Here is a 21,319-nt window from a genome sequence, read left to right as displayed (position 1 = left end):
GTGGGAGAACTTGCACAATTCGTGACTGACTAAATACTTTTTTGCCCCACTGTACATGCTTTTGTCACCTCAAGACTGGACTACTGCAATGCCCTGCTCGATGGCATCCCAGCCAAGCGACTAAATAGGCTGCAATATGTCCAAAACTCAGCTGCTCGGGTACTCACTCACACCAGGCCCTGGGATCATATCACTCCTATTCTATACAACCTGCACTGGCTCCCAGTCAAATACCGCATCTAGTACAAAATTATCTTACTTGTCTACAAATCCCTACATAACCTGGCCCCTCCCTATTTATCAAATCTCCTAACTCCATATCAGTTACCTCTAAATCTTCGCTCTACAGATGTCCACCTATTAGCAGTCCCTTACTCTCGGCTCTGCTCTATGGGTGACGGGGCTTTCAGTGTTAACGGCCCTAAGCGGTGGAATGCCCTGCCACTAGCGTTGCGCCAATGCTCAACACTGTCCTCTTTCAAAAAACAGCTAAAAACACATCTCTTTAGCTTGGCCTTTTCTCTTTGATTTTTAATAACGTTATTATTATTATTGATTTCTTATTATTTTATTATTGTTGTTATTCTATTGTTTTGCTTTTTATTGTTTGTTTTTTACTGTTCAGTGTCCTTGGGTACCTTGAAAGGCGCTTATAAATAAAATGTATTATTATTATTACAACATTACAGGGGCGTGCAAGTTACCTGAAAGTGCATTAATAAGAGAAGCAGGAACCAATGACTCGTTAATTGTTATTCATGATGAAATTAGACTTCTTGATAGAACACTCTGAACACAACAGTAATTATGCTACAACCTGTTAATGACGCACCGTACAGCCCGGAAAAAGGCGGAGAAAACAGGACATGACGGGATCTCTTCAGGTTTCCTCTTGGCCCAGTAGTAGGAGGCGAAGGCTCCGGCGAGTGTACACTGCCCCAGCGCGATGGTGAAATTGACCAACCAGAGGAAGACGAACAGATTGCACAGTTGCAGGAGGAAGATGTAGCGGTGATATAAGCTCTCTCCGCCATAGAACGCAAAGAGACACTGAGCTCCTGGACACTGCTTGGTAATGTTGGTCCTGTTAAACGTCTATCCATAAACAAAATGGACGTTGTAGAGGTCAGTGAGAGTGACTCCTTCTTCATTACGTACATAAATCTGTAATAAGGTCTCAAATGATCTTTTTTTCCTCAACGTTTTATGCAAAATCAGAGAAGATGACTCACTTCTGGACTGCAGGTGAGGTTGACGTGCTTGCAGTTGGGCTGCGCTGACATGACTTTGTACACAGCCTCACCAGACGATGCCAAAAAACTGGATTTGATTAAGGTGCAAACAGACTGAGTCGGCTTAAATCTCGTCTCTGTCCATCCTGGCTGGCTTACCAACTGATGTTAATGTTTGTGTTCAACGTTTTCACATAGATAAATATCATAAACAAATATACTTTTTTATTCAGTATCGTAAAACGTCACGTTATTCAAGTTTATTTCTATAGCGCTTTTAACAACAGACATTGTCGCAAAGCAGCTTTACAGGATTTGAATGACTAAACATAAGCTAATTTTATCCCTAATTTACATGTTACAACTGGTTAATTGTATAAACTGAATTTATACTTCATATAAATAAATATAAAAGCTCCTTATATTGTTAAATCATCTCTTTGAACCTCCTGGCTGGCTCGCCAATTGTTAGATTTTGGTAGTAATTAATAAACAGATACACGAGTTAACTTTTTTAGTGTCACATGTATAATATGTCACATGTGTCCTCTTAGCTTTAAGTATAAGAATTGTGGGTAAATAGGGCAGGTCAGGATGATGACGTAACAAGAGGCAGAGTGTCAATTTTGACTCTGTTACATCAGGGCTTTCCCCAAAGCATGGATATGCGGTGCTCCGCTGCGCTGTGTGACGTCAGCACCATGCTGTCACTCGCGCATGCACACAAAAAAAATATCAAAACCATAAATTGAACAATGCGGAGTACTTTCTGCACCTAAATATATCCTATTCCCCTCTGAAAATGAGTAATAACTATAGAAAGAGGAAGATATTGTAATATATAGGGGGCGGCACGGTGGTGCAGTGGTTAGCGCTGTCGCCTCACAGCAAGAAGGTCCTGGGTTCGAGCCCCGTGGCCGGCGAGGGCCTTTCTGTGCGGAGTTTGCATGTTCTCCCCGTGTCCGCGTGGGTTTCCTCCGGGTGCTCCGGTTTCCCCCACAGTCCAAAGACATGCAGGTTAGGTTAACTGGTGACTCTAAATTGAGCGTAGGTGTGAATGTGAGTGTGAATGGTTGTCTGTGTCTATGTGTCAGCCCTGTGATGACCTGCCGACTTGTCCAGGGTGTACCCCGCCTTTCGCCCGTAGTCAGCTGGGATAGGCTCCAGCTTGCCTGCGACCCTGTACAGGACAAGTGTCTATGGATGGATGGATGTAATATATAGGTCTTGAACATCCTGGCACTCAACCCAGAAGTGTCACTGCGTGTTAACTGCCATTTGCAACCGTACATAAAGCCATGTTCTAGGAGATGGTCACTAGATGGGGGTGTTTCGTGATTTGGCACTATACTGCAGGCTTTTGTGTGTGACTTTTGCCTGTTGGGTTGCAGGTCTGTAGTTGACAGCTGTACTGCTAATATTCTAATTTCAGGGGGCGTCATGGCTCAGGTGGATAAGGCGCCATACCATAAATCCGGGGACCCGGGTTTGATTCTGGCCTGAGGTCATTTCCCGATCCCTCCCCGTCTCTCTCTCCCGCTCTACACTGTCCTATCCAATAAAGGTGCAAAAAGCCCCCCCAAAATATTCTAATTTCAGGTGGTATTTTGTTCAATATTATGCATATTTTTTGTTGTGCAATAAAATTAAATATTTCTCTGTATTGACTGTTTCCAGTATTTTCATTTCAAATCTAATTTTGCCCCTGGTACATTTGACAAGGTAAATTACAACAAATTAAATAATGTTGAATTGTGCCTAAATCAGCCCAAGATACCACCAGAATGCACCATTTGAAGTCTCTAATTTTCAAAGTTTTCCAGGGGAACGTGTCTCCGGAACCCCCAAGCAGCCAGCCCTTTTGGCCTGGGCTCCACATCAGTAGCACTACTCTGATATTTTTTTCCCAGGAAAGCCCTGTGATATGACTGCTGTCATCTGGTTACAGTAATAACTGCTTGTTTGTTTTATCTGTAACCGCTTATCCCATGCGGGGTCACGGGGGGCAAGCTGGAGCCTATCCCAGCTAACCATGGGCGAGAAGCAGGGTACACCCTGGACAAGTCACCAGCTCATCGCAGGGCTGACACACACACACACACACAGAGACACAACCAACCAATTTAGAGCCACCAATTAACCTAACCTGCATATCTTTGGACTGTGGGAGGAAACCCACACAGACACGGGGAGAACATGCAAACTCCACACAGAAAGGCCCTCGTCGGCCGCTGGGTTCGAACCCAGAACCTTCTTGCTCTGAGGCGACAGTGCTAACCACTACACCACCGTGCCGCCCTGTAATTATGCTTAATATAAATAAAATAAAAGCTGTTTATAAGGATAACTCTTGTCTGCGCACCTCCTGGCTGGCTCGCCAGTTGTTTGATTACAGTGTTAAATCTGCTTGCATTAATAAACAGACAAAGAAACCTACTTTTGCTGGCAAACTGTTATGTTTTATGACCCCTTTAGCTAAAGTCATATTAACGATGTAGTCTGACTCTGTTATAGAGTACAATGGAGGTTATTAAAATAACAAAAACAGCCATTTTGCAAATATGACCTGCTAATTCCTGGCTCATATTTGTTCCACTGTAAATTGAGATGAGATAGTGCTCCTAGTGGACAAACAAGTAAAATATTGATATCATTTGCATCGTTTTCACGTTCTGCACCATTCAATAAGGATACACAGCCGTAATGGCCCAGTAAGAGATACACACAGCCAGCATCATGAAGGTGATGACTGGGTAGAATAAAGCAGACATGATGTAGCTGATGGCCCTGCAAACAAACACACAAGAGTTCAGGAGAGATCATGAGGCTGAAATTATGAAATTGGTGAAGGAAAAAATCGGATTTACTTGCTGCCCTCTTTGAGCAGGGCGATGGCGATACACACTCTCTTCCTCAGGAAGACCAGCATTAAAACTATGGAAGCTTCGGTTAAAACCAGAGATACCACTGAGAGGAAAAAACACCACCACAAACACACGAAAAGTATGAAAATGCTCACTTTAAGCGATAACGAATCATACCTCAGGCCTTATTTCGTTGTCACTGCTTAGCAACGGTTGCAATCTGCCATATTTTCAGTCACACGTTCATCACTTCAGTGCATTATGGGGCCCTATATTTAATTTTAAGCTCTAAATAATGTTCTCTACCAATTTTCTCAGACTAATGTTTAATAAATTTTTTATTTTAGCTGTGCTGTTAGCGCTGCAGAGAAATTAGCCAGTATTTTACCATCATCCGCTGGGTGAAATCATTGATCATCATTACGTCTCCTTCAAGCGTGTACTCAGGACTTCACTAACTGTGACATATTTCACGAGAACTGTTTAACTGAGTGAATCCGGCCACCATTTTATATAAATTTGACCTACGTAGCAAACATACCGGTAACGAGTTGTGGGCGTGGCTTTGGATCACTAAATTAAATCCAAAGTTCAAAGGAATTCTGGTGTTTGTACTTCAGGTCTGCTTATGCAACAGGAAGTCGGTTTCTGCTTTAACTCACAGAAGATTAGCCACGTCTGGCTGAGCTGCAGGTAGACGTGTAGGTTCGTCTGGACACCGATGTCTGAAATGCTGACGTCTGCTTCAGGAGTCTCTCTCAGGAGTGTGAACTCCCAGTAACAACGGCAGATTCCTAATCACACAGAAATACACGAACACGTGACCTCCTGTAACTGGAGAATGGTTCTGTCACTATCTGTCCATTCATTCATTCATCCATCCATCCATCTATCTGTCTTTATCTCTGTCTATCTCTCCATCCATTTATCTGTCCGTCTTTCCATCTACCTGTCTTTCTGCCTTTTTTATCTTTCTCAATTCTCTCCATCCATTTATCTGCCTGTCTGTCTTTTTATCTGTCCAACTTTCAGTCTGTCTAGCTACCTATTTACGTGTCTGTCTCTCATCTATCTGTCTGTGTGCCCATCTGTCTCTGCCTGTCTGTCTACCAATTTGTCTACAAGTACATCTGCCAGTCCATCTATCAGTCTTTTTCTATCTATCTATCTATCTATCTATCTATCTATCTATCTATCTATCTATCTATCTATCTATCTCTCTCTCTGTGACTGTCGCTCTGTCATTCAGTCTGTCTGATGGTCCAGCTAGCTGTCTGTCTCTCTGGCATTCTGCCTGAAAGTCCATCTGTCCGTGTGTCTATCTACCTGCAGATCAATCAATCAATTCATGCATCCATCTATCTATCTATGCATCAATCTATATCTATCCATGCATTCATCTATCCATCCATCCATCCATACACAAACATACATTTCCATATAACCTCAGTTACTCTACAGTATACTTCTGTAGTCTCTCTCTCCCTCTCTCTTTCTCCCCCCCTCCTCCTCTCACCATATGCTACCAGCAGGATGATGGCGATGATGGTGAACCAGAGCAGGAGGCCGGCAGTGAAGCGCAGGAGCAGAATGAAGATCAGACTGATGACCAGCGCTAGAATTAACCCTCTACACACACACACACACACACACACACACACGCTTTAAAAACACAGTGAAGCTTTTTTTTTCAGATGTACTGTATATTATAATCTGCTTACACTAGAATCCAGACCCAGGAGTTGGCAAAGTCTTCCACAATCTTCATGCCAAGCTGCTTGGCCTCCAGCAGACCTGTTATAACACTGCACAGAGAGAGAGAGACAGAGAGAGAGAGACACACACACACACACAGAGAGACAGAATATCCATAAAACATCGATACAGTCGCCACTTAATGCAGCATCTCATTCGCTGATGACAGCTGCTTTAATTCATCTCATCTCATTATCTCTAGCCGCTTTATCCTGTTCTACAGGGTCGCAGGCGAGCTGGAGCCTATCCCAGCTGACTACAGGCGAAAGGCGGGGTACACCCTGGACAAGTCGCCAGGTCATCACAGGGCTGACACATAGACACAGACAACCATTCACACTCACATTCACACCTACGGTCAATTTAGAGTCACCAGTTAACCTAACCTGCATGTCTTTGGACTGTGGGGGAAACCGGAGCACCCGGAGGAAACCCACGCGGACACGGGGAGAACATGCAAACTCCACACAGAAAGGCCCTCGCCGGCCACGGGGCTCGAACCTGGACCTTCTTGCTGTGAGGCGACAGCGCTAACCACTACACCACCGTGCCGCCCAGCTGCTTTAATTATTTTTCATAAAGCCACAATGAAAAATAAAGCATTTAGATTTAATGGGTTGTATTTATTACTTACAAGATCACTTCAAATGATGGTCACTATACAATATGGTATAGATAAGAAATAGAACCCTCAGAGTGTGCTGTTGTAGGAAAACAATCAACGACAGGGTGATGTACAGTAAAGAAGCAGAGCCACTGTTACCATCCTAAAGTTGATTATTTTCCTGGAACAGCATGTTTTATACATCATGCTTTTTGTACCTGTTTATAGTTACAGGTAATCTGTGTGCGTGCGTGCGCGCGCGCGTATACTCACTCAGCAGCATCTCTGAGTTCACTCACGCTCCTCGCCGTATCCAGTGCATCTTTAAAAGCCGTTCTGTTGGCGACCATCAGCGTGCCGTTCCTCGTGATGAAGTCTGGAAGGCATCGCTGGAAAACTGAGATGGAAACGCGAGATCGAGTTTAAAAAATACAGAGAATGAAGAGAAAAAAAATCCACCATATTGTAAAAGTTAATCAGACCAAAAAAACCCCCCCAAAAAACCCTCACTACTTAAGAAGAAAGAAAGAGAAACCTTTGTCACATGCACACTTCAAGCACAGTGAAATTCATCCCCTGCATTTAACCCATCTGAAGCAGTGAACACACGCACACACACCCAGAGCAGTGGGCAGCAACACCAGAGCGCCCGGGGAGCAGTCAGGGGTTCGGTACCTCGCTCAAGGGCACCTCAGCCCAAGGCCGCCCCACGTTAACCTAACTGCATGTCTTTGGACTGTGGGGGAAACCGGAGCACCCGGAGGAAACCCACGCAGACACAGGGAGAACATGCAAACTCCACACAGAAAGGCCCTCGCCGGCCGCTAGGTTTGAACCCAGAACCTTCTTACTGTGAGGCGACCGTGCTAACCACTACACCACCGTGCGGTGTTACAGAGAAATGGAAAAACGTGTAAAATCCTTTGTCCTGAAGATTTATGGAAAACTTTACATTTGAAGCTCTGACACTGGAGACTCATTACATCTCATTAATTACGTCTGTAAAGAGATTTGTCACATCAGCATTTACGTCTCCTTACAGAAAACGTCACCATACCAACGATTACACACATTTTATGACGCAGAGCGTCTGCTGTACACGTCTCTGTGAATGAGCTGTTTCTATAGAAACGATAACGTATCAGAAATTAATATAAATGATCAAAAACCAATCAACACCACCTTGACCAATCACAATCCAGAATTATTATTATTGCTGTTATTGGACTATTTCAGTTGGTTATTATGGTGGGAATATGATGTGTGTGTGTATATATGTGTGTGTGTGTGTGTGTGTGTGTGTGTGTATATATATGTGTGTGTTCCCCAGACAGCTGCTGAATGTTTTCTGATGCCTTACAGCGAGTCAGATACATCAGACTAATGACTCGTAAATGAAAGCCTTTCAGAGTGCAGTGGACTGATGAATATTTAGAAATTAAACACACACACACTCTCTCTCTAAGGAAGTGTATTTACATGGTCTGCTGGGCACAATCACTGACGGACAATCTTCATCACGCAGGACATGAGCCACAGACTGAAGAAAAAACAAAAAGAGAGAGAGAGAGAAAGTGTAAGTGGTGCGATTTACATGTCAATTTACAGCTTCTTTTTAAAGAAAAAGGGTGGAGCAAATCAGCTACAGTTAAAGAAATGTGGCTTTGATTCAGTCAGTTACAGTGAAGGAGGTGTGGCTTTGTGTCCATCAGTCACAGTGAAGGAGGTGTGGCTTTGTGCCTGTCAGTTTGAGTGAAGGAGGTGTGGCTATGTGTCCGTCAGTCACAGTGAAGGAGGAGTGGCTATGTGCATGTCAGTTACAGTGAAAGAGGTGTGGCTTTGTGTCCATCGGTCACAGTGAAGGAGGTGTGGCTTTGTGCCTGTCAGTTTGAGTGAAGGAGGTGTGGCTATGTGTCCGTCAGTCACAGTGAAGGAGGTGTGGCTTTGTGTCCATCGGTCACAGTGAAGGAGGTGTGGCTTTGTGCCTGTCAGTTTGAGTGAAGGAGGTGTGGCTATGTGTCCGTCAGTCACAGTGAAGGAGGTGTGGCTATGTGCTTGTCAGTTACAGTGAAAGAGGTGTGGCTTTGATTCAGTAAATTAAATTGAAGGAGGTGTGGCTTTGTGTCCATCAGTCACAGTGAAGGAGGTGTGGCTGTGTGCCTGTCAGTTAAAGTGAGGGAGGTGTGGCTGTGTGCCTGTCAGTTAGAGTGAGGGAGGTGTGGCTATGTGCCTGTCAGTTAGAGTGGGGGAGGTGTGGCTGTGTGCCTGTCAGTTAGAGTGAGGGAGGTGTGGCTATGTGCTGGTCAGTTAGAGTGAGGGAGGTGTGGCTATGTGCTTGTCAGTTAGAGTGAGGGAGGTGTGGCTATGTGCCTGTCAGTTAGAGTGAGGGAGGTGTGGCTATGTGCCCGTCAGTCACAGTAAAGGAGGTGTGGCTATGTGCATGTGAGTTACAGTGAAGGAGGCGTGGTCTATCATGTCTTAAATCTAATGCCGCTTTTCCACTACAAACGCGGCTGAGCCGTGCGGTGCTGAGTTGGGCTGAGTCGAGCTGAGCGGGGCTGTTGGAGTTGCATTTCGACTACAACCGCGCTGGCTGGAAGTGGGTGGACACATTGGGTGGAGTTAGCGAAAGTGGGTGGACGTCACATGATGTCGTTAAGCGGCGCAAACAGTGACATCAGTGACTTTTAAGCGGTAGTCTCACAGCCCGGATAGTAAACAATAAACATGGAGGACATGGAGTCGTTAGTGTTGCTGGTCTTGGTGCTGTGGCTTGTTGTCACCGACAACGCCAACAGATACTGGCAAGAGCGTATAGATGAGGCGAGGCGCATAAGGCTTCAGAAATTCTCGTAATTCGTAATTCTCCTTCTTCCGGGTTTACAGATCTCAGCGTGCTCGCGGGGCGTGTGAGGACACTCCTCCTCACCAATCAGTGCACAGGGGAGTGTCTGCTCACGCCCCCAGCCTCACTCAGCTCGGTTTGGCTCGCTTCAGCCCCACTCCAAAACTGTGCAAGTTTTGGGGGCTAAGCAGGGCTGAAGCGAGCTGAGTCGTGCTGTTTTAAGGTAGTCGAAATGCGAGCCGTGTCGGGCTGAAGTGAGCTGAAGCGAGCTGAAAAAGGGTAGTGGAAAAGGGCCATCATACTTTCTTTTCGCAGTGTTTTCCTGTGTTGAGTAATCTCTCACAGATAATTTGAAAAAGTAAGAATAAAGAAATAAAAATAGCCAAACGTGTTTTTTAAAGATAAAAACTCGAGTTAAAATAAATAAGAGAATTAGAGAAGTTTGTTGTGCCGCCTTGCTGCTGTGTTGTTTATCCAGCAGCTATCAGACGGAGCCGGTTATTGGCTGATAAACACATTGACCGGAATGAAGATCGTTACGGACCGCGTGGGATTAGTATTTGTGAATAATCACCTTCTTCAGATCGTTGAATCCTGGCCTGCAGAACTGCCTGTAATATTCCCAGTGGCTCCTGTTGAAGGCGTGCTGGAGCCGCACGTCTGTGTAGGTGGCGAAGCGATCCGGGCACGTCGAGACACACATCTGTAAACATCAGTCAGAAGCGTGAACTGGGTGTGAATGTGGAGCTGCAATTAAAGAGTGTCGAGCTGAATGGATTTTCTGTAAAGTGTCGAGGCAGGACCTGAGTGGTGGGACACTGCAGGTTTATCAGAACGGCAGGATTCGCACATTTCAGGATGTTGAAGTAGAACAGGATGGGTTTCTTACTGCGGAGATAAAAACGTTACGCCTGCAATTATTAAAACACATTTCACACAAACACAGTGACGCCATTAATACTGTAAAATCATTAAATCAGGTTCTACATCATCAGAGAGAGATGGAGAGAGCGCGAGTGAGAGAGCAAGAGAGAGCGCAAGAGAGAACGCGCGAGTGAGAGAACAATAGAGAGAGAGAGAGCGCGCGAGTGAGAGAACAATAGAGAGAGAGAGAGAGCGTGAGTGAGAGCAAGACAGAGAGTGAGAGACAGAACAAGAGAGAGAACAGGAGAGTGAAAACTGCACAGGAGTGAAAATGAAAAATCACTGATATTTGTAAAAATTAAATATATTCTGTAACACTGATGTGAGTGAATTTATCGTAAAATAATCAACGATGCAGTGGTGCGATGCAACTGAACACAAAGCGGAGTTAATTACCGTCTTGAAACGGATAATTTTCCACTGAAAATAACGTTGTTTTATTCCTCTTACATCACAACAATTTACCAACATTTACACTTTTTAAAAAAATGTAATGAAAGAGAAACACATCATATAATTTATCTGTTTATAGTTAGATTTAATGTTGAGGAACGCTCATGAAGTGAGTCCATTCCTGTTCTCACTTATGTTATAACAGCTACAAACAGTCTTTCCCTCACCAGCCTGTCTTTTTTCTGGAAAACACACACACACACACACACACACACACACACACACAGGAAAGTCCTCCGCCCTGAAAATTTCATAAAAGTTACAGCTTTCCTTGTTAAAAAGCTCTAACACTAAAAGTGTTAGTAACTTTTAGTAAAAGTTATGTCGTCACACCAGTACAAGTAGTCAGAAAACCAAGATGGACGCCTCCAGGAAAACGTTTGCTGTGCTCGCTCTTTCAGAATACACTCAACTACAGAACCATACGATCTCCACTTCAAAAACATCATCGAAGATAAAGAAGTAAAGCGCAGAAAGTGTTTGTTTTTCAGCATATTTTATTGCTTTAAAAAACACGTTTACATGTTTCACTTCCTGAGGATGCACAAAGTGGCCATCTTGGATTTTGAGGTTAATGAGGTTTAATCTGACTTCAGGGGGTGTTCCAGTTGAAACTCGGAAATTCCGACTTCCCATTTCCATTTCAAATGGAACACAACGTTAAATAAACATATTCATCCTTACAACACGTTGTTTATCTGCTTGTTTACATAATTGTTTATTTTTCCTCTCAGGCTGACAGTACTCTTCTCGATGACTAACTTGATATAATATCTTTTTCTTTTTAAAATGTTTTTTCCTCTTGTGCTTATGCTCCATGTTTGATGCTTGTTTCATTTGTTTTTCTTCCGTTTTATCGTTTTTTAATATTTTCGATGATTCTGTCCGTCTCTGTTTGTTTGTTTTGTCACTAGATACGAGCACATCGAGTGTGATTTGCCAGAAGGTGTCAGCAGAGCCCTGTGTTACTCAACAAGCCCAGGACGTTTCTATAATTCTAAAACGCATGAATTCGGCATGAGTTTATATTTTAATTTATTCGCAGTCATTTCTACAGTTTAATATGTACAGTGAGATTAAAAATTAACTAATATCTGAACAGGAAATCTGTCCAATACAGAAGAAACAGCAAATATTATTACGACTAACGGTGCTTTATGACTACTAGCATGATTAACATCACTATTACTATACTGTTATTACACACATCATGTTCATTTCATCTAATTAAAAAAAAAAACCTCTTTCCCTTTAATGGGATGAAAATGATTTGCTTGTGCGTCATTAATAAACGCGAAGCCTCGCTGATGAGCTCATCAGGAACGTCACTCTCACGTCTTTTCTCTCACGCCTGTAAGAGTCGAATGCGAAATGTCAGAATAAAGAAGTCTGAATTCGTCGTCTGGAAGCTCCCTCAGAATGATCCAATTATAAAACCCAGCTCAGTAAACACACCCCTCGCTCCATGACCGTGCATAACAAACACTCTTCTCACCATGTCTCAGCTCCACTAACGAGCTGCGGTTCATTCATGCCAAGCTCACGTCCTGCAACAAACACAACAACTCACAGGAAGAAGGAAATCTGACACACATCTCTGTGCTGCGTCCCAAATCCAGTCCTGTATCCTCCATGACAAACTGCCTCCTTTAATTAACCCTGAGCCTAGATGAGCAGGGGTGAGAAAAAATAGACGGTTTCTATAGTAACGACTTAGACAGGGACGTATACGTACGGTATACGGCGGATGCACCACATGATCTAAGACTCATAATAAGACAATTGTCATCAACAACAACAACTAGACTGCATTTCTGCAGAGAAAATGCAAAGTGTGTTTGCTGAGCTGTAGCAGAACAGAAAAAAAGAAGGGAAAAGACGAGTGCAGGTCAGACCCGATTGCATGAGTGCGTCGGGGGAGTTGGCCTGAAGTATCACATGAAGTTTGGTGCATCTGCAATGGAGCGTGTCTGAGTAGGATGACTTGATTCGTGAACCCTATTCATTCTCTATGGGGGAAAAAAAAACGACAGAAGAATGACAGAACGGGTGCGTCAATCCAAAAGCTGTATACAAGCACACTACACCAGTGGACATGTGGTGAAGTGTTACTGAGCAAAACGCCATTCATTTGAATGGGGCCAAAAATCAATGGAAGCCTGTGGAGGGAAAAAAGGATGCGTGAAAACCAAGGAAAAGATGAATGCAGGTCTCAGATGAGAGGATGGATGTGTGTGGGGACTTGCCCTGAGGACTCGCCCTGTGAAGTTTCTTGAAGTTTGGTCACTCGGTTAAAAAATTTGACAGAGTGAAAACTTTTTTCCCCTGAAACTCCATTCATTTTCAATGGGGCCAAAAATGAATGGAAGTGAATGGATGAAAAAGTGGGGCATGAAAAGAAAGGAAACTAGATAGAACTCGATGCCAACAGTGTCGATGTGGATGCCTCCGCCCGGTAGACTACACGCCTTAAGTTGTGATTTGGGGATGGACATTTGACCTCACAGTAATCCTGACCTGGTGAAATTACTTGTATTAGCCTTGGAGATATTGTGTTCACAAGGTTTTCGGACAGACATTTGACCTCACAGTGACCTTGACCTTAGACCTTTTGATCTCAAAATCTAAATCAGTTCATGTTTGTCCCAAAGCGCACAAATGGTGAAAGTTTGGTGAAATTCCTTTCATTAGCCTTTGAGATATCACGTTCACAAGGTTTCGGAACGGACGTACGCACACACGGACGCACGGACAACCTAATGCCTCCTGCACCTTACGGTGGAGGAGGCATAAAAATGAATGCGGATCAGAACCGAATGCATATCTGGGGGGTTAGCCCGAGGTATCACATGAAGTTTGGTGCGTCTGTGATGGAGCGTTTCCGAGCAGGACGATTCGATTCGTGAGCCCTATTCATTCTCTATGGGGAAAAAAAAAAGACAGAAAAATGACAAGAACGAGAAAACGGGTGCGTCGATTCAAAAGCTGTACACAAGCACACTACACCGCTTCAGGATGGACGTTTCTGAGTTGGAATGGTGTCAGTATCTCAAAAGCTGTAGGAGGAGTAGCAGCTTCAAAAAACGGGTGTACAGGAATAATAATAAAGTAAACAATAGTGTGCTTGCTGCACACTGATGACTCGGACTTGGATTCGTGCATTAACTGCATTCGGACTCGTAAATTGGAGACGAGGACTCTGAGTTTTTCTTTCTTTTTTTTTGTAACATGCCATAATAATTTGGCATAAGATATTTATATATACATTAATTTTTATGCTAATTTCATGCAAGAGAATGCACATTCACCTGTTCATACGTCATGTTCAGGAACAAACTAATGCTAACGGCGCTAAAACGCCTGGAGAGACGATGAAAAAATGCACTGCTGTGTGTTCCATATGTAGAACTATCGAGGAGACGACGGGGACGACCTCGAACTTCAATCGTCATTTAGCGAGACTCCACCCAGAGAAGGACGTGACAAGCTATGTTCATTACTCTGTTGATAGTGGGCGGGGCTTGCTGAGCGATGAACTAGCTAGTGTTAACCCTCTCTCATGTTATTTGCCCTGTTGATAGTGGGCGGGGCTTGCTGAGCGATGAACAAGCTTTTTTTCTGTAGCCTATTAACTAAAACGGGGCAGTCGAGCAGGAACGCTAGTCCGACACAGTAGCAGAGACGCTTTCACATAAAGGCAGCAACAGACACCGTCACATGGTGCGGATGGAGTCTTGTTCTCAGACTCTACTCGAAATTTTCTTTAATGACTCGGACTTGAACACTGGGGACTCGAGACTGGACTCGGACTCTAGGTATAGTGACTCGACTACAACACTGGTACGAGCCTTTCACAGTCATCCTGATCAAGGTACTTCTTCATCCTGCCTATATATCTCAGTGCATGATGAACCGATCTGCATGCGTTCTTGATCTGATCAATCATTTGGAGATGAGGATCTACAGTAACTCCAAGATTATGAACAACCAGTTTAGGGTCAATGGATATAGCGTCCATATTGAGACTGATCTTGTCATGTTGCTTGTACATAAGATGGAGAACTTCTGTTCTGTCAGGGTTACACATGAGACCATTTGCAGTACACCTTCATGCACAGCTCAGTTACTGAAGGTAAATGACTTGTGTATATTTCGATGGAAACATAAAGCTGAGTGTCATCTGCGTACAGCATGCATCTAAAACCGTGAGCAGTGATTATTTCTTCCAAGGGAGCAAAAAAGAGTGAAAACAGAAGAGGGCGTAGTACAGAGCCCTGAGGGACACCATGAAGTTTCTCTGTAACATGACAAGCTGCACTTTTTGTTGTTGTTATTTTTTGTGAACTTGAAGACACACAGAGAGGTGAGAACAGCAAGAACCAACTTGTTCCACAACATTAAAACATAACTATACCATAAATGGATAAAAAACATGACGTCATTCTTGCACAAATATCCGTTCTAAAAGAATGTGAATTTCTGTAGCATAAGCGGAATAAAACATTAAAACACTTCAGGATGTTCTGTTGCAGAAACGTAATTGTTGAAACCGTAGAAACTGTTGCTTGTTGTTGATTAATTTCCTGTAACTGCACACCCTTGAGCTACTTACATATTTCACTCTTTTTTGACTCGTTCATGCACATCCACAAAATCTTTTGTATGTCGAATTCTTTTGCAGTTGATCAGATTATTTTGTATGTACACTGGCTCCGCCTACACTCAGGGCTATACGGGGCTCTGATTGGCCAAATGAGTTGGTGATACTCACGCACTGGCTGTGCCTTTCTGTCCACAGAAATGTCCCGAGCTGTCAGTAGGATGGATCACTTTCCTGGGGTCTCCATGTATCCAGGCTAGAAAAACCACACACACACACACAGAATCAATGCAATCTGGAAGAACTATTGATTTTTCTCCTGCACTCACACCTAATTAATAAAGTCACTCCATACAAACACCGACGTATCTGTCTTATCTAATCTAAATGTGTCTAATCTATCAGATACCCATCTACTGCAGAGTAGAGCGTTCCTCTTGCACTCTGACATTACTGGGTGAGTTTAACCCTTACACGTACAGCATCCACGTTACACCAAGTGCTAATTTACACAGATTTCTGATGTAAAATCATCTCCAAACCATCCAATCACGTGTTTCTCCTGACAATCCAACGTGGCTCACGGGACCAAAGTAGCATTTCAGTCTCATCTTTCTACACACGAAAGGTCTAACCACGTTTAAAAAAAAAAAAAAAAAAAAAAATCAGACTGGAGCAATGACTAATAATAATAACTTATAATAAAGACAAATTCTGAGCCAAACTCTAAGATTTAATCTATTTGTTAAAAATATATATACACAGTATGTACATAAATATAATTTTTAAAATAATTTTGGACACATGCGCGTGAATATTTAAATTATTGAAATATTATAAACTTTTCAACACAATCTTTCAAACTCAAATAATATCTGCTCATTTATTTTTAATTATAGTTTATTTTTAATAAGTTGGTTATTATTAATAAGGCTTGCATATAGATAGTTAATATTTGTATTATTTTAATATTTTTCACAAGTTGGTTTTAATAATCATTTATTTTTAATAATAATAATCTTTATTTCTTAAGATACAGACATATCTTAAAGCTAGAGTGCCTTTCAGAGTTTTCAAGTGTAGGTCATAAAAATAATTTTCTCCAACACCCAATTATTTTTGTTTAGTGACTGAAAGCTACTGAATTTGAATCACAGACTTCCAATTTTATTAGTTTTTTAAATAGAACAGTTAATTAATTTATCGCCACATGGCCCTAAATTCTCCGCTATTTTTTCCTGCTTCACCATGACCCGATTCAAGATACTACGTCATGCATCATGTGGTGGGCTTTCCCTGTTCACGCAAGGCATTGTGGGATACAAATTTGAAACAGGAGAGAAAAATGGAGGACGTGAGTGTGTGAATGAAACGTGAAAGAGCGACTACAGTAACGGAAAGAAAGCGAGAAGAAAAGACGTTATGTTATATACGAAGGAAAGGAAACGCAGGACCAAACTAATAAATATGAGCGCTCAGCGAGCACCTCGGTGTGATCAGCTGTTCGTTTAGTGACAGAATGATGGAACTGTCAGTGCACGCTCAAAGGGAAACCTGTAGATGGCAGTAATGCAACACTGTGGATGCCAGCTGCTGTAAAACCCAAAAGAAGAAGAAGAAGGTAAACCTGCGCATGCGCACACGGACTTCCTCTGTCTGCTTGACTGCGCCAAGCGAGCGATTTCATGCACATTATTTGCTTTAATCCCCTCAAATTAAATAACTTCCCAGCCACAGAATGGCCTGATATATTTAAGATATTACAAAAATAAACATCTCACAATCACTACATTTCAGATGGAACTAAATTTCACCGGTTTCATGAAAACAAAAGGCCGTCTAGCTTAAATTTACAAACATTAAACGGCTAAAAACATTAAAATATAGACAAAGCGCAAAAAAAATTACAAAAATGCTAAAAAAAATATCCTGTTTACAATTTATACTTAAAAATGAATCTATTTACGGTACAGAAGAATTCTAAAATCTGTTAGAATTTATTTGAGGGTGATGACTCTGGCTTTTCCTTCAGTTATATCATGTTAGTTTCCTTTTTGGTAAAATTGCGTATAACGGTTTTGCAAAAGTTTTATTTTGCAAAAATAATAAATGTAATATTTGAATTGTATTATGATTAAAAGCTCAAAAGTGCCTAAAATGTTATCAAAATAACAAATAATATTATTAATTTATTCATCCTGATTGTTCTAATATTTCACATTGTAAACAAAAATAAATATATTCATCTGATTTTAAAAAAATATGTAAATAGGATACATGTTCTTCTGAAAATATTTTAATATGATAATATTAATGACCAAATATGTTAAAAAAAAAAAGTCAGGCGTTAAAATAAATAAATTAATAAATAAAAATAAATTTACCATTACAGGACGAGACCAGGTCATAACGTAACTCAAAGCAATATGTATTGTATATATTAATTCGATGAAATGTAACTCTAAAGAGATAAAAATTCATTCGTTAGCTAATACTAACATGTTTGAAAAATTGTGAACATTTCAGGACGCGTTCAGCAGGTTCAAGGAAAATAATTGCCATCATGGCGTTCCAGTGCCTCGGCTTCATCACACCACTGCGTTGTTGATTATTTTCCTCTAAAATCATGACAAAAACCGTGTTTTATTCCAGACGTGATCTGGTATTTGAATTAAAAATTATCAACACTTTTATTCAGCATGAAAGTTCCATCACTTCCTGACTGTATGCAAATGAGGCGTGTTTGATTGTATCTATAATGAGCGACTCCTGATGTGATGGTCAGGATGGAAGGCGGGATGTTTTCTTTGTTTCCTCTCAGCTCGATCAGCATCACTGATGTGGGTCGAGACAGAGCGTCTGGATGATGATGTCATCGCTGACTTCATCTTTTTGAGAGGATTAAAGTGGTGTGTATCTGTATGCATGTGTGTGTGTGTGTGTGTGCGTAGAAGACGGTGAGATCATTCTTGGCTGCTGTAAAGGGACACTTATAATCTCACTTATTGTTCCCTCATTTCAGGGTTTGTGTTTCAATGCTTCCACTCCTGTTGGCGAATAGAGACACGATGCCAGTCTCGTTGCTCATGAGCGAAAAAATGATGCACAAATCCATGTTTCAGATTCACAAGTGAGTGCACTTGACTTTGAAGGAACCCATAAAGGCTGCAGGTGGAAACGCGGCTGTGCTCAGTGACACCGATGAGACGTAATGGCTTTCGTTAAAAAGCCATGTCACGGATATGATCTCGTTTCTCACAGCCGTTTTTCTCTCCATGTGTATTAACCTTCGCCGTTGCACAGAATTTCATCTCATCATTTCATACGGCGCGAGTTTTACAGTCTGAGTCTGATGAGACTTCACATCCGAGGCTCACGCACGCCGAGCTCCAGGGTAATTTCACTGACTGATGCAAACAATGATGTGCAGGACTTAAAAATATCCTCCTTATGAAATGTAGCGCTCGTTATTTCAGTCAAAAAACCCAGAACCTCAAGGACGTAGGAGCTCATCTGGCCTGCCATCAGAACAACCTGACGACCAAAACATCAAACAGAACTGAAATGTGACGATGTGAGAGAGAGAGGACCGACCTCCACCACAAACTGTTTACAACAGGAACATCAGCAAAGGACTAAATTTTGTTCCCCGAGGGAAGATCGACCCAAAACATCCATCAGAACTGAATTCACATGAAAAATGAGAGCGGAGATACAATTCTAGTCAGAAATCCCAGAACTCATTAAGTTGACCTAATTAGCAGTTCGTTAACAAAAAATTGACAATACAATGACCAAGTTTTGTGCAGAAGGTCGAGTTCTTTCAAATAAAACGATCAGAACTGAAATCCATTGAGAACTGAGGGAGGAGATACGATTTAACTGAAAATAAACAAAGTTGTAAACAAATTGTTTATAACAGGAAAATCAACAAACAAATGACCAAGTTTTCTTTCTCATGGGAACATCGACCCAAAATCTCAATCAGAACTGAACTCAGATGATAAATGAATGAGGAGATAAAAAAAAATTCTAGTGAGAGGCCTGGAAAATTCGTTAATTTGGCCTAATTAGTAACTCATTAGCAAAAGATTTGACAAAAACAACGACCAAGTTTTGTGCAGAAGGTCGAGTTCTTTCAAACAAAACAATCAGAACGGAAATCCGTGGAGAACTGACGGAGGAGATACGATTTAACCGAATTGTTGATGACAGATGGATGATGGACGCCACGGCCTTATGTCCAGCAGAGCTACTAAAGACAAAGACGATCCTGAGACGAAGACAAGCAACGCCGTCATGTGAGATGAAAATGATTGTAAATATGAAACCAATCTTGATCCTGAGGCTTCGGTTTTCTTTCACTGATTCAGCGAGACACAAGGTTAGAGACAGGAACTTTGTTTCATCTCTCCTCACCATTAGGGTGAGAAGGTCAGGATCTCCGGGACACATTGGTGGAACATGTGCTTTCAATCTTCAACATCTTGAGGTCATACAGTCAGAGTTCCATTTTATCTTCTCACCTTGTTGGATCTCAGAAATATCTGCAGAAGAGCTTGATGCTGAGGTCACCAGGAGTCCTTCAACCCTGCTGATAGACTCCAAATTTCTCCAATCTTCTCATTTCATCTATTCAAGCTGCGAGGGGTAATGAAACCCGGAGAACCCTTCCCCCCCCACCCTCACTCGTGAACAAGACCCCAAGATACTTAAACTCCTCCACTTGAGGTAGCAACTCCCCCCGACCCGAAGTAGGCACTCCACCCATTTCCGGCTGAGCACCATGGCCACGGACTTGGAGGTGCTGATCCTCATCCCAACCGCTTCACACTTGGCTGCAAACCGTCCCAGCACATGCTGTAGGTCACAGAATGATAAAGCCAACAGGACCACATCATCCGCAAAAAGCAGAAACATGATCCTGATGTCACCAAACTGGACACCCTCCACCCCTTGGCTGCGCCTAGAAATTCTGTCCATAAAAGTTATGAACAGAACCGGTGACAAAGGGCAGCCCTGGCGGAGTCCCACATGCACCGGGAACAAGTCCAACTTACTGCCAGCAATGCAAACCAAACTCCTGCTCCGGTCACATAGGGTCCGAACGGCCTGCAGCAGTGGGCCCCAAACCCCATGCTCCCAAAACCCCCCCCACAGGGCACCCCAAGGGACACGGTCATAAGCTTTCTCCAGGTCCATAAAACACATGTAGACCGGTTGGGCAAACTCCCATGCACCCTCCACCAGCAATGCTACCACCACCGCTTTACCGCCTTGTCATTGTTTATTCTTTAATCCAGAGCCAACAGCGTCATGACTGGACGTCTCCAACCCACTGACCTCAAACCTCATCGATTGACTCATAAAACGGCGGATTAGTGGAGGTAATGTTAGCATTACCCGCTGAGAACAACTATAACATCCTCATGGGGTTGAACAATATGAAATATTCATATTTCAGACACGCACGCACACGCGCACACACGCTCTCTCTCTTTATTTCAGTTCTCTTTTATCTTTATATCTAAAACTCAACTGCCACACTACTTTGCAATGATTTATCTTTTATTCACAAAATCCCGGATAAAAGGTAATGGGCTGGACGTTCAGATGCCGAGTGTAGCAGTGAACATTTTAAACTTAAGGGAAAATTCTGTTGAAAAAAATCTCCCATTTGGCCTCAACTGTAATCGACAAGCCAGAACATTTATGGTGTTTTAATTCTGCACTCGAACTGCAAAGCTACCGCAGCTAACAAGTAACCAGAGACACCTAAAATGTGGCTTTGTTAAGCAGCGCACTCTCGTTTTTGAATAAAACCTTGTTGGTAAATGCAAAGGTCGTCCATGTTTACACCTTTGAGCTATATTTGCGATGATGATGCTTGAAATGTTTGGAGGCGGAGCCTAGAGTTACGTCAGTTGTCCAAGATGGCGACCTTAATATCTTAACAGAGATATGATAAAGTTCAGCTCCATTGTGAAGTTTTTTGTTCATAGGTTATAATCAATCCCACTGTGCCATAAACCACATTAACAT

The 21,319-nt window shown here is 42.5% G+C and overlaps 1 protein-coding gene across 1 annotated transcript in view; it reads right to left on the bottom strand.

Moving 5' to 3' along the window:
- slc44a5a (solute carrier family 44 member 5a) overlaps nt 1–21,319 on the bottom strand; it is a 115,998-nt gene that overhangs the window by 6,392 nt on the left and 88,287 nt on the right. The window contains exons 3-14 of the mRNA XM_060905442.1: nt 15,449–15,533; nt 10,104–10,188; nt 9,875–10,003; nt 7,935–7,995; nt 6,729–6,852; nt 5,818–5,901; nt 5,613–5,725; nt 4,759–4,890; nt 4,100–4,199; nt 3,927–4,019; nt 1,233–1,320; nt 833–1,095 (exon numbers count right to left, since the gene is read on the bottom strand). Coding sequence (XP_060761425.1) covers nt 833–1,095; nt 1,233–1,320; nt 3,927–4,019; nt 4,100–4,199; nt 4,759–4,890; nt 5,613–5,725; nt 5,818–5,901; nt 6,729–6,852; nt 7,935–7,995; nt 9,875–10,003; nt 10,104–10,188; nt 15,449–15,533 — 1,357 coding nt within the window. The remainder of the gene's footprint in view (nt 1–832; nt 1,096–1,232; nt 1,321–3,926; nt 4,020–4,099; nt 4,200–4,758; nt 4,891–5,612; nt 5,726–5,817; nt 5,902–6,728; nt 6,853–7,934; nt 7,996–9,874; nt 10,004–10,103; nt 10,189–15,448; nt 15,534–21,319) is intronic.

Source organism: Neoarius graeffei, chromosome 23, assembly GCF_027579695.1.
Source record: "Neoarius graeffei isolate fNeoGra1 chromosome 23, fNeoGra1.pri, whole genome shotgun sequence".
In the NCBI taxonomy this organism is placed as follows: domain Eukaryota; kingdom Metazoa; phylum Chordata; class Actinopteri; order Siluriformes; family Ariidae; genus Neoarius; species Neoarius graeffei.
The sequence above is the reverse complement of the archived record's forward strand: the minus strand, read 5'-3'. Positions and strand labels throughout refer to the sequence as shown.